Source organism: Phascolarctos cinereus, unplaced genomic scaffold, assembly GCF_003287225.1.
Source record: "Phascolarctos cinereus isolate Bilbo 61053 unplaced genomic scaffold, phaCin_HiC Scaffold_5;HRSCAF=322, whole genome shotgun sequence".
Taxonomy (NCBI): domain Eukaryota; kingdom Metazoa; phylum Chordata; class Mammalia; order Diprotodontia; family Phascolarctidae; genus Phascolarctos; species Phascolarctos cinereus.
Genome location: NW_027555958.1, coordinates 28,913,845 through 28,926,858, shown reverse-complemented (window position 1 = coordinate 28,926,858; position 13,014 = coordinate 28,913,845). Strand labels below are relative to the sequence as shown.

Sequence of the window (13,014 nt, the reverse complement as noted above, 5' to 3'; positions counted from 1 at the left end):
TTTAACATTTTGATTAATGATTTTAAGCAGATAGCAAGTTTATCAAACTTGCAGATCATACAAAGCTAGGAAGGAGAGCAAATACTAATGGAAAAAGACAGCATCCAAAAGGGGGGACAAACTAGAATGATGGGCTAATTTATGAATAGGTCCTATTATACTGAAGTTCAAAAATCAACTTCACAAAAGCAAACAGAGAGAGTCAATCAACAAGCATTTATTACACACCTACTATATCCTAGGTACTAAGCCCTGAGGATACAAAGAGAGACAAAAGACAATCTGTGCCCTCTACTCCTGAAAAAGATCTGGTGGGAAGAGAAGTGGGGCAAGCAGACTGCCTATTCAATACGAAATGCCAGAAGAATATGGTGCGTCACACAGTTAATGTGCTCTTAAGATTACAGAGGGTGTCCCAAAAGTCTCAGTGCAGTTTTAAGTGATTAAAAATTGATTAAATTAGCTCCTCATTCTAGCTTGTCCAAACCTCTTTGGATGTGGATTTTTTCCACCAGCATGTTTGTTCTCCTTTCCAGCTTTGTGTGGTATTCAAATCTGAAAAACTTGCCATCTGTTTTAAGCTATTAAGGCTTAAAAGGGCACTGAGACTCGAGTATAATGTATAATGAGAGGCATAACACCCAAAACACAGGAGGTAGTATCTGTGTTGTACTCTGCCAGGATCAGACCACATCTCTATCAAGTACTGTGTTCAGTTCTAGGGACTACGTTTTAGAACTTGGGCAAGGGCACGCAATCAAAGAAACTAGGAAAAAAAATCCCCAATTAAACACCAAATTGGAAATAGTGAAACTCAAAGGAGAGATTAATAAAATTGAAAGTTTAAAAAACTTAAACTAATAAATAAAACTAGAAGCTGATTTTGGGGGAAAAACAATAAGAGAAATAAACTACTGGTTACTTTGATTTTTAAAAAGGAGGAAAGCCAAATTACCAGTATCAAAAATGAAAAAAGGTGAATGCATCATCAGCAAAGATGAAATTAAAACATTTATTAGAAGTTATTTTGCCCAATTGTATGCCAATAAATCTGATAATCTAAATGAAATGAATATTTACAAAAATATAAAATGCCCAGATCAACAGAAGAGGAAATAGAACACTTAAATAACCCTATCTTAGAAAAAGAAACTGAACAAGCCATAAATCAGCTCCCCAAGACCAGATGGAGTCACAAGTAAACTCTACTAAACATTCAAAGAATAATAAATTCCAATACTATATAAACTATTTGGAAAAAAGGCAAAGAAAGAGTCCTACCAAATTCTTCTTTATGACACAAATATGGTGCTGATATCTAAACCAGGAAGAGAAAAAACAGATCCAACTATTCTGGAGAGCAATTTGGAACTATGCCCGAAGAGCTATAAGACTGTGTATTTCCTTTGACCCAATATTACTACTACTAGGTCTATATCCCAAAGAGATCAAAGAAAAAGGAAAAGGATCTATACATACAAAAATATTTATAGCAACTCTTTTGGGTGGCAAAGAATTGGAAATTGAGGGGGTGCCCATCAACTGAGGAATGGCTGAACAGGCTGTAGCATATGTTTGTGATGGAGTGCCATTGTACTAGAAGACATGAAAAACCAGGGAAGACCTATGTGAACTGATACAAAGTGAAATGAGCAGAACAGATTACTGTACCCAGTAACAGCAATATTGTATCAATTGTGAATGCCTTAGCTATTCTAAGCAATACAATGATGTGAGACAATCCCAAAGGACTTACGATGAAAATATCCATCTACCTCCAGGGAAAGAACTGATGAGTCTGAGCACAGACTGAAGCATAATTTGTTCACTTTGTTTTTCTTGCCTTTTTTTCTTTTTTCTTTGTTACACAGCTAATATGGAAATACATCTTGCATGATTTCACATATATAATGATATCAAATTTCCAATGAGTAGAGAAGAAATGGAAGAGAAGAAAAGAATTTAGAACTCAAAATTTTTTTTTTAAATGTTAAAAATCAATAAATAATAAAAGGGGGAGGAAAAAAAGAACCTGTGTACACTGAAGAGTGAGGAGGAAGCCAACCAGGATGCTAAAGGGTCTTGAAATCATACCCAACGAAGAGCCAAGGGAAACACAATAGGCATCCTTAAGGATGCAGAGAGATGCCACGGGTGAGCAATCAGACACACTATGCTTAATCCTAAGAACAAAGGGAAGAAATGTAAGAAAAGCAGATTTAAGCTTTTGAATGTTCTGCTTCAGGAGGGAAGATACTCCCCCCTTTCATGCAAGGCTTCATGTGGAGACTCCACGGCCGTTTGTCAAGGATCCTATAGGGTAGACCATACAACATCTGTCGTTCCTTCTGAACGAGTATCTGAATGATATTTAATTCTTAAAAACCAGCAAAACATTTAGAAGACATTACAACAGGAAACTCTTTTGAACTCTGGACACCTTTCATGTAGTGAACCATTCAAAGTTAAGCAGTGACATTCTAAGATCAGTGGGCCTAGGGTCCAAGCAGACACTGCGGAGAAAGGAATAAATGCCCCTTGATGGAAAATAAATATGAATGGCACTCTCACCTGCAAGCAATATCAAGATTACAATCTTTATCAATGTAACATGGGCTCTTCCCTCCGAGCTCCAGAGTCACAGGAGTCAAATGCTTGGCAGCAGCTTCCATGACAATCTTCCCGACTCCAGTACTTCCAGTATAGAGAATATGGTCAAATCTTTGCTTCAGAAGTTCCGTGGTCTCCTTGACACCACCATTAATAACCTGGTATAGCTCCTGAGAGGAAGAAATGAGCCAGAACAAGATTGGGTTACCAAATGATCACAAGCTTCCCACATCCACCCATTCTTAAAGATATCTTCCTATTCTATTAGGCTTTAAAAAATATTTTAAATTTCACTGCTGCAAAAGCAATTCTAAGGAGACAGACTCTTGTCACTGTCTTGTCACTGACAGACAAAGACTCAGGACACAGGACAGGTGAGTAGGAAGCACCCTGGACCAGAGTACTAAGATCTGGGTCCAACTTTTCCTGGCCCCCTGAAGCACGAGGCTCCAAGTTCAGATAAGAGCAAGACGAGGCTCCTGACACAAGAAAAGATCTAGAACTTATTCCAGACACTCTTAAAACATTTCAGTTGCTTAGGCACCCAAAAGAGGGCACTGACTGTTTCTGGTTCAGTAAAGACTGAGTTTACCATGTCAGAAGATTCTTAAGTTGGCAGCAAACCTTGCCAGGAAGAGGCTGGTATTTCTGAGGACCTGTTTTAAGAAATTCATTAAGACCCAGAAATTCAGACATCACATCACTAGATTACCTGGTGCCCTATGCAAAGGCATGGAGAAAAGAAGTCATTCTTATAAGGGAACCACGTTTTAAAACATGACCTGGGTCAAAGCACATAAAATGCCACTTTGGCTCAGGGGCTAGGGCTCTATTTCATGGCAGATGTCCTTCGGAGTTTTGGTGTGGCAGTAAAGCCTACACAAGACTCACAAAAGTGGACTGCATGACAATTGTTTTGTGTCCCCAAGCTGAGCTTGGGAGGGAAAAGAAATAAATACTTGTTAATTGGAAAAAAAAAAATTTTAATACAAAACCAAAACCTGGGCTCTGGAAAACTGAGTTAATTTTAAAAACAAACTAACAAAAAAAACCACTAGAGAATAGCACTTATTAAATGCAAGATTTTTTTTAAAGCTATTTCCAAAAAAGTCAGCTTGGGCACTACTGCAGCTACAGAATTGTAAGGAAGAAAAATCCCATGACTGGCACCCTACAGGTCCATTAGGAATTATTCTCGTGGGAAGAAAAAAAAACAAAAAAAAGTGATTCTCCAGACAAATGGTAACAACTCTGGGGCTCTGAAAGGAAGAGAAGTGTAAAGGAAGGACAGGCAAGGTGCAAAGCCAGGCTAGTGATATTCTAAGTCAGGGATAAGGATGCAGCCTCCTAACATGTACACCCAAAGCAAAAACATCTCAATAATGCTTTGCACCCTTCAAGAAAGAGATCAGATGTTTAACTTTCCTGCTTTTAAAATAACCAGTAAACTCTATTCCATAAAATATAATCAACACTAAATTCCTATTTTATGATTGGTTTAGGGAAAGAGGAGGGAAAGAGTCAAAGGTCAAAGCCAGCAGGGGCCATGGGGAAAGAAGAGAAGGAATTGCCAAGAAGGGAAAAGGTGAGGCTCAGCAGGGTTTAACCTCACAGAATCCTATCACTTGTCCTATGGACTTTAGAGAGTTACTATAGGTCAACTCCTAACCTTTGTAAGGTTTCTTATCTAGGCAAGCTCTTTAAAAGGCTTCACCTTTAGAGAGTCGGAGATAAGCTAGTTCCCAGTGAGTGACAGGACCGGAGTGATTCACCAAGCCTGGTTTCTGCATGGCAACACTTCCCCAGGGAGCAATGGGATCATTTCTAAGAGCCAGATGAAATCCAGCCTTGGCCTGATCAGACCAGGGAAGTTCTCCACTCCTTTTCCTTTTTTTTTTTTTAATTCTTAAAATGAATTTGTATTGACATCTTTTATTGTTCACATAGTCAGTTTCTCCCAGAGAGCCATCCTTCTCCTTTTCCCAGAGAGCCATCCCATATAACAAATATTTTTTCAAGAAAAAAAAGAGGAAGTAAAAAAGGCAAGGGGAAATCTGGCCTCAGACTCTTACTAGCAGTATGACCATGTGCAAATCACTCCACCCTGTCTGCCTCAATTTCCTCATCTGTACCACATTAACGTTTTTGTGAGTCAGGGACCCCTTTGGCAGTTTAGTGAAAGCTACAGAAACCCCTTTCAGAAAAATATTTGGAAAAAACTTATCATAAAATACACAAGATTGCAAAGGGAACCAATTCTATGGAAAAGGAGTTATCAAAATATGTTTTACAAGTTCAGTTTGCATACCCTAGGTTAGGTGCCCTTGTTCTACCTGAAGTCTTTCCCAACGCCTGCAGTGGGTAGTGCCAGCTTCTTTACACTCTCTCTATACGTCCATGCTACCTCTCTTACTAGAATGACAACTCCTTAAGGACAGGGATTATTCTTTTCAGTGCTTAAAAGGTGTTTGCTGTTGATGGAACAATACATTCTAAAGGAATAATGACAAAATGTTGCAATAGCATTTTCAAATCATGAACATCAAGGAGCTTTATAGAAAGAAAAGGTGTACTCTTTTTTTAGACTGCTCAGCTTGGAAGCTGTGCCCCTCAGCAGCCCTGGCTCTTGTCCAGTTGTAGGCAGTTTCTCTGTTTAAATGCATGCTGAGGCTTAAGGGAGTTTCAAATTGATTTCTGGCACTGTATACAAATTGAATGAGTAAATATGTGTTGATGTGATACAGAGGAAAGTACACAGAACCAGAAGAACAATTTACATGGAGACCACAACAGCATTAAGAGAAACATGAAAGATTCCAGAACACTGATGGCTGATCACCAGACCTGGGGACCAACTGTGATTTCAGTGGGCTCGAAGGGAAGTGAGCATCCTACCTCAGGCACTGAATGAAGAAGAGATTGGCCAGGCCTAACAATGCACTGATTAATTTTGCTTAACTCTATTTATTTGTTACGAGGCAAGAGAGGGAGGGTTTTGATGAGATGATAATAATTTTCTTAAAGCATTAATAAAATTCAAAATAAACATTATTAAATCTGTGTTAAAAAACAAAAACAAGGAAGAAATACTTACCTTGTCTAAATACTGAGGGAGGATCTTGGCCAAAAGGGTGGCTGTCTTTTCACTTAATTCTGATGGCTTGACTATGACAGCATTTCCTGGACAATACAAAGCGTGGATGAATGAATGAGTAACTTCAACAGCTATCAGTCCAATGTTGAACTGGGAGGCACAGGCATTCCAACTGTCTTTTTGGTAACTTATTCCACTCACTAACTCACTTTCTGAAACGGCACAAAATCTTAAGAGAGCTTTGATGACTTTCTACTTTCTTGACCCCTCCCAACCTCGGATTGCTGGGTAGCTACAGACTTGGTTAGGGGTTCCAGAGGTGGGAGGAATGGAAAGGAGGAATTAAGAAGGAAATGTTCTAGTTCCTTCTCCCCAGCACCTCTCTGGGAAAAGCTCTAATTCTCCAGGACACATTCTGACTACTCTCTGCAGAATAACCAGCTTCCTATGCTTTTCTTCAGCTGTGGGTTCACTAATCCTAGTTCAGTTTTTCTGTCTGCTTAATCTGACTGTATAGATAATATTTCTAACATGGCTGCAGAGAGGTCTCAGGTGCAGTAATGAACACTTCAGAGACAGGTAACTTGTTTCTGCTCCTCGAGCCTCTTCATCATTTTCTTTTTAATTTAAAAATATTTTTTTTCCTTTTAGGCAATTGGGGTTAAGTGACTTGCCCAGGGTCACACAGCTAGTAAGTGTCAAGTGTTTGGTCTGAGGTCAAATTTGAACTCAAGTCCTCCTGATTTCAGGGCCAGTGCTCTATCCACTGCTCCACCTAGCTGCCCTTTCATCATTTTTTAACGCTCACTGGGAACACGTTCTAATACATTCCCAATTAACCCTCTTTGTAGATTCAGCCTGTCACAGACAGAAGGGATGTTAGTGAACATCTGTTGCCTAATCTCATTTTCTGAAGCTATTCTCCATGATCTTGAACTTTCCCCCTTACCCTGGAATTTTCTTTTCTTTTTTTTAAATCTTTCTTTTTATTAATTAATTTATTTTTAGTTTTCAACATTCACTTCCACAAGATTTTGAGTTCCAAATTTTCTCCCCATCTCCCCCCTCCCCCCACCCCAAGACAACTGCATTCTGAATATTCCCCTCCCCTAATCTGCCCTCCCTTCTATCTCCCCTCTTCTCTTATCCCCTTGCCCTTCTATTTTCCTGTATTGCCCTGGAATTTTCAAGCAACACCAAATAGACAGATAGGTTTGGCTGACACTAAATGGGTAGATTGTTAAGACACCATGTAAATGAAGTATAAAGTTCTTGGCCCTGATCAATCAGCACAGCATGATACAATGTCTAATTCGATAACTAGTATACCAAAGAGAATAGAACTGACTTGCTCCAGGCCTCAGATTCTAGCCAGCTGGCTACAATCCTGTTCCGCTGACTCCTAATCTGTGGATTGACCTTCAAGGCCTTTACAAATCCCACAGGTCTGAATAAGTGCATGGATTCCCCAAGCCCTTTCTAAGAAAGTCACTATGCCTAATTAAAGTTTGTATCATGATTAAACAATGTTTAACTAAGTGGCTGGCAAACATGAACGACCATCACTGGAAAGAAATTATTTAACCCAACTTCACTGAGAATGATTCAATAACTTCTACCTTTAATCTGCAAATTAATTTGAGAGAATAAGTATTAAAGGTAAATTAGACACCATACCTGCTGCGATGGCTCCTATTAATGGCTGGATATTTAGGACAAATGGGTAGTTCCAAGCCCCAATAATCAAGATCACTCCAAGAGGCTCTGAGTGGACATAGGCCTCATCCATCATTGTCAGGAGATTCTTCTTAGCTGGCTCTGGGGCAACCCACTCTGGAAGTTTCTCCAGTACATGGTCAAGTTCCCCAAGAATACTTACAACTTCTTGACTAAATGCATTGAATTCACTCTATCACAAAATAGAATCATAGTTAATCTTTAAGTGGCAGAGCGGATATAAGAGCAGCTTTAAGTCTCGGACAGGAAATATACCTGTTTGACAATTAATCCCACGATACAGATTAATGGAGTTACCTCAGCCCCTTTCTTATTGTTCTGTAAACCCCTGCTAAATTCCATTAGAGCTCAGGCAATTCATCTAACCTTGAAATCTCTCCAATCTCTCCTACTCACACTAATCACTTACATAAACCAGCCAAAAAGTTAACTGGGACAAAAGGCCTTCTGAAATACGGAGCTGAGTGCCCTTTGAACTTTTACATGTACCTGGGCACTGTTTCTTCACTTGCTCGTAATCTGCTGGATAATTTTTTTTCATACCTCTTTTTTCTCTCCATCTACTAAAGGGTAATTGGGTCCAAGACAGATTCTTTGTGGACCTCGACCCGTCTTAAAGAAATCCTCAATGGGGATAAGGGCTGATTAGGGAATTCCCTCTACAGCTTTAGTCTTCTAGAGCTGCTCCTTGCTCTGGGTCACCTGGCCAGGATGCTCGGGAGGTGAGACTTGAACTCAGGTCTTCCTGGCCAGCTCTTTCTCCAGTACGCCACAGGACAACTCTCCCTAGCCTGGTCTCCCAAGGTAGAAGTGGTGGCAGGGCAGCCCCCGGCGGGGGGGGGGAGGGAGTGTCACAGTTTTGTCCTTGGCACCCCTCCACCCCGTTTTATCGCAGGACAGATTTCCTCCCTCCCTTCCCCGAGATGAAGTGAGCCACTGACTGTCTGGGAAGGTTCACAGCTGCGGCAGGGGGCGCGGAGCCGAGCCGGAAATCAGTGCACCGCAGAGCCGGGGGCGGGGACGGGGGGCAGGGGGGAGAGGGAGGGGGCGGGGATGGGGGAGGGATTATCTAGCGCCCCGCGCCCCTTCCCTCGCGCACCTTGTGCAGGTCCTGGGCCAGCGCCCCCAGGATCTCCTTCTGGCATTCCTGCACCATCCTCTGCAGGGCCCGCAGCTGCTGCAGGCGGAACGACAGAGGCCTCGAGCGGCCGGTCTGGAAGGCCGCCCGGGCCCGCAACACCAGCTGCTCCATGGCACCGCCCTGCACAAGACCAGAGCCGGACAGCGGGCGCCCGGCGAGGGCGTCAGGGCCGAGGCCGGGCCAGGGGCGGGGGCGCTCCTGGCCGGGGCGGGTCCTCTCCGGCCCCCTTCCCCTTCTAGCCCTACGTTCTGCCGCAAACTCGGCGGGCGACCCTGGGGGGGCGGGGCCCGGGGCCGCAGGTGCGAGGGAAGGGCGGGCTCCGCGGCTCCTGGGCGTCAGTTACCGTCAGGCCCGGAGCCCAAGCCCGAGGGACGGGCCCCCAGCTCGCCTTCCTATTGGCTTGGGAAGGCCACGTGCTCCGCGCCTCGCCCCGCCCCACGCCCACGCCCTCTGCGACTCGCCTGCAGTGTCCAGGGACGGAGGCGGGGGAGTGGGGCTCTGACGTCACCAGAGGCTCAGTCCAGGCCCCCTCCTTCCCCTCCCGGCTCTCCCTCTCGGGAGTGTCAATTGAAATTATAGATCCGGGATATCTGTGTTTCCCCTACATAACGTATGTCCATAGGATACAAAGATAAGAAAAGTCCCACTGTTCAAGAGTGTCTGGTCCCAGGTATCCTGTCCTTAGTGATCACAAACAGGAAGAATGCTGGTCAGTTCCATCTGGTCCTGTGGTTGCTGGCACAGGAAGGGGTATTTTTAGTTAACTCAGAGAGGAAAGATTAATTCAGGTTTTTGGCCCTTATTGGGGCTCAACTGATCTTAAATGATTAACATTGGCCAAGAAGGTCCTTCTGGCTCTAGATCTACCACCCTAAGTCCCAAATCGAACTCCTTATCTTTCTGCCCCCTAAAGCACGATCTTCTGAACTCTCCACTTGGCCATCAGTTATACACCCGGCTTTCTGCCTCCAGGGGCTCGCCCCTCTCCAGGACTCCGGCTTTACTGCAGCCTCTGTATCTGGTCTTTGCCCATTCAAGCCCTCCTGCACACAGCCATCCTCTGAAAGAACGGCCACCCACACATCTGACCGTAATATCAACTACTAACAGCAGCCCTTCACAGTCTGATCCCAACCTTTCATTCAACATCACCATTTGCTTCCCCTGGCTCCACTCCAGCCAAACTACATGACTTGCTGTTTCCCATACATAATATTCCATCTCCTGCCTCAGTCCCTTAACAAGGCCCCCTCCAATAGGCCAGAAATCCTTTCCCTCTTCACCTCTGCCCCTTGGAACAGCTATGTTCCTTCCAGGCTCATCCTCTTACAAGGTGCCCCTCCTACAAGGGCTTTTCCTGATTCTCCCAGTTACCTGGGGACATGTTTTTTCCCACTGGAATGTAATCAGGCAGGGAATGTTTCATTTTTGTCTGTGGTCTCCAGTGCTTGGAACGTCTCGCACAGAGTAAGCACTTTCATAAATGCCTGCCAAATTGTTTTGAAGGGAATTTGAGATAATCTAGTCTAAACCCCTACTTCTCAGAGAAGGAGCAAACAGGCCCAGCAAAGTGATCTTAGTCAACTGTAGGCTGGAAAGTCCCTGTCTTAAGGGTGTGACATAGCTGCTAATGTTTTTTGAAAAGGAAGGAAGGGGACTGAGTTCTATGTCAGAAGAAATGCCAAATTGGTATTGAGATCTACTAAGCTGGTTTGCACGCAGGAAAGATACTGGCATGTATTCATACCGTGACAAAGTATTCTGCAAATGAGAAGTAAAAAGGAGACCTTGGTAGTAAACAATGTAACTAGACCCAGGAGACACTCTGCTTACATTTCCCTTTAGGGCAATCAGCACCTCAGCTAGATCTGACTGAGGTTCACCACTCCTGGCTCAGGGCTCCCTCATAATACTCACCATTGAGGAATTCTGGATACCGAGTGGGATTTACCAAAATGAGACATGTTTGCTGAGGCTTAGAGAACAGGCCAAATTTCAGTCTCCAGAGAGCCACAAAACCTATTTCGGTTTAGCACAGACCTACTAAACACCAACTCTGCTTAGTAAGTGTGTGTTAGTAGGTGTGCAATTTATGTTCCGTTTCTGTGTTCAGGGAACTGACCACAGAGGTCCTGGGAATACAAAGACAAAAGAGGAAGTCTTGGGTCGAGAAGGAACCTCCAGGGCAGTCTGGTCCAGCCCCCTCATTTTACAGAGGCGGAACTTGTGACCTAGAAAGGCTCAGTGGCTTGCTCAGGGCAACACAGGTGGCCAGCATTGGAGGCAGAATTTGCATCCAAATTCTTTCCACTGTACCAGCCAGCCCCTGGGATCAAGAAGCTGACATTTTACCGGAGGATGTGCCATGTAAATGAAGGGAAAGAACCCTCACAATGGCCAGAGGAATGGTGAGGGTGGTGGGAAGGCTCCTGGCCATTTTTCCACTGGAGCTGGACCTTAAGGGAGATCAGCCCTCTGAGGGGGCAGGGCTGAGGAGGAAGTGCATTCCAGACATGAGTGGGGGGCGGGTAGCCTGGAGGAAGACAGAATGGTAGGAACGTGCAACCTCCTCCACATGCAATCCAACTGGAATTTGAAGGACGTGGAGGGATGGCTTTCTCCCCGATATTCACCACTTTTGTTCTCTCCCCGATGTTCCCTTTGGGTAACTTTACCACGTAGGATATATGGTCTGGCTACTTCCCCTGTGTTCTTTTCCCATAAGTAACTTGATAGCATCTCCAAATTTCACTTCATCTGTCCAGATTTACTAACTGGTCATTTTGTTTTTCCCTCCGAAAGTCAAGGTAAGTACCATACTTATTGACCTCCCCAGCTTTAAGTCCCAACTAAAACCCTACTTTCTACAGTAAGCCTTCTCTAACCCCTCTTAATTCTAGTGCTTTCCCTCTGTTAACTATTTCCTATTTATCCTGTATACAGCTTGCTTTGTATATATTTGTTTTCATGTTGTCTCTTCCATTAGATTATAAGCTCCTTGAGGGCAGGGACTGTCTTTTGCCTTTTTTGGTATCCCCAGAGCCCAGCACATATTCTGACACACAGTAGAGGCTTAATAAATGTTCATTGAATGAATGAATGCCAAACTCCTTCATGCTAGGACACATTTACATAGATCCTAAGATCATAAATTTGGAGCAGGAGGAATGTCAAAGCTCACCTAGTCAACCCTTTCATTTTATACATAAGAAAACTGAGGCCTCAAAGGATGAAATGGCTTCACCAGTGTCTCATAGGTAGTAATTAGTGGGCCTGGACTCCAAAGCTGGAGTTCTAGCCACAGCACCTTGTTACCTCCTTTCCCACAATGCCTTTTCTAGCCAGGAGACAAAAGGGTGAAAACAACCACATTTGTTTTCAGTGACATAGACTTGGAATTGATTACAAGATCACAGGTTTAGAGCTGGGAGGGTCTTCAGACACCATTAAGTCTAACTCATTTTACAAATGAAGAAACTGAGGCCTGAAGAAATGAAGTGAGTTGCCTCAGCACAGATTAAGTGTCAGGTCATATTTGGACCTTGGTTCTCTTATTCCCAACCCACTACTATCTTTTTTTCCCCAAATTTGTGGATCAACTCACTGATTGGGATACTCACACTTAAAACTCACTGATCATTAGGAAAGATTTTAGGTATTAGGAAACTGCAGAGAAAGCCAGGAAAAAGAGAGCAATTTTTGATTTGACTATTTTTTTAGGACTCCATACAGGGAAAAAAAAAATCTAAGGGCAGCCCTGAATTCCAGAAACACAGCTGTTATATAATTTATTGCATTACTTTTACCGCCAAATAACAAGAGAGCTAGCATAATGATAGCAAAGGGTCCAACATTTCCCTTATTACAGAAGTTTAAGATTGTGGAGATGGTGGGACTTGTTGGAACATAACTGGGAAAACCTCCTCCTGCTTCATGCCCTTTTGGTTCAAGAAGAATCATTTTAGCCAGGAGACTATGACTTCACCTACAGCGACTGCTTTTAAGGTAACGTTGGTGAAGCCATTTAAAGGACTTACAACAATAGCGAGTCTTAGAAAAGAATCAGAAAAAGAAATTACCTTCAACAGAATTTCCCGGTCAAGTCGACAGTAATTAACACAAACAAAATGAAGCTCTTCTGCTTAGCACTAATATAAAGGCCCTCCCAGGAAAGTTGGACCCAAGCCCAAGACCTTTGTACAGTATTATTCAGATAAAATGGTAGCATCTTTTCATCTCTGCGTGCCAATTCACTCCCTCTTCTCCTGTTTACTTCTCCATAATATCAGATCAGCAAACATTCACTGAACCTACCACGTGGCAAGGTTGTACTCCAAACTCCAGCCTCATTCAGCTCTTTGGCCCTTCCTATTTCTTCTTTCTCCTAGCTCTCATTCTAGAGCACAAATAACTGTAGTTATTTGTGATCATG

At 43.3% G+C, this 13,014-nt stretch overlaps 1 protein-coding gene across 5 annotated transcripts in view; it reads right to left on the bottom strand.

Moving 5' to 3' along the window:
* ALDH3A2 (aldehyde dehydrogenase 3 family member A2) overlaps window positions 1-12,679 on the bottom strand; it is a 50,569-nt gene extending 37,890 nt beyond the window's left edge. For 2 of the 5 annotated variants that reach the window (XR_002328281.2, XM_021006931.2), the window contains exons 1-4: window positions 8,541-8,791; window positions 7,382-7,613; window positions 5,705-5,790; window positions 2,572-2,780 (exon numbers count right to left, since the gene is read on the bottom strand). Coding sequence is in view for 4 of the 5 variants with exons in the window: in XM_021006931.2 (XP_020862590.1) it covers window positions 2,572-2,780; window positions 5,705-5,790; window positions 7,382-7,613; window positions 8,541-8,693 (680 nt within the window). In the remaining variant the exon portion in view is untranslated. Of the gene's footprint in view, window positions 1-2,571; window positions 2,781-5,704; window positions 5,791-7,381; window positions 7,614-8,143; window positions 8,372-8,540; window positions 8,920-12,661 lie in introns of those variants that run through there. The other 3 variants (XM_021006930.2, XM_021006934.2, XM_021006932.2) reach the window with 3 other exon arrangements.
* Window positions 12,680-13,014: the final 335 nt, after the last annotated feature.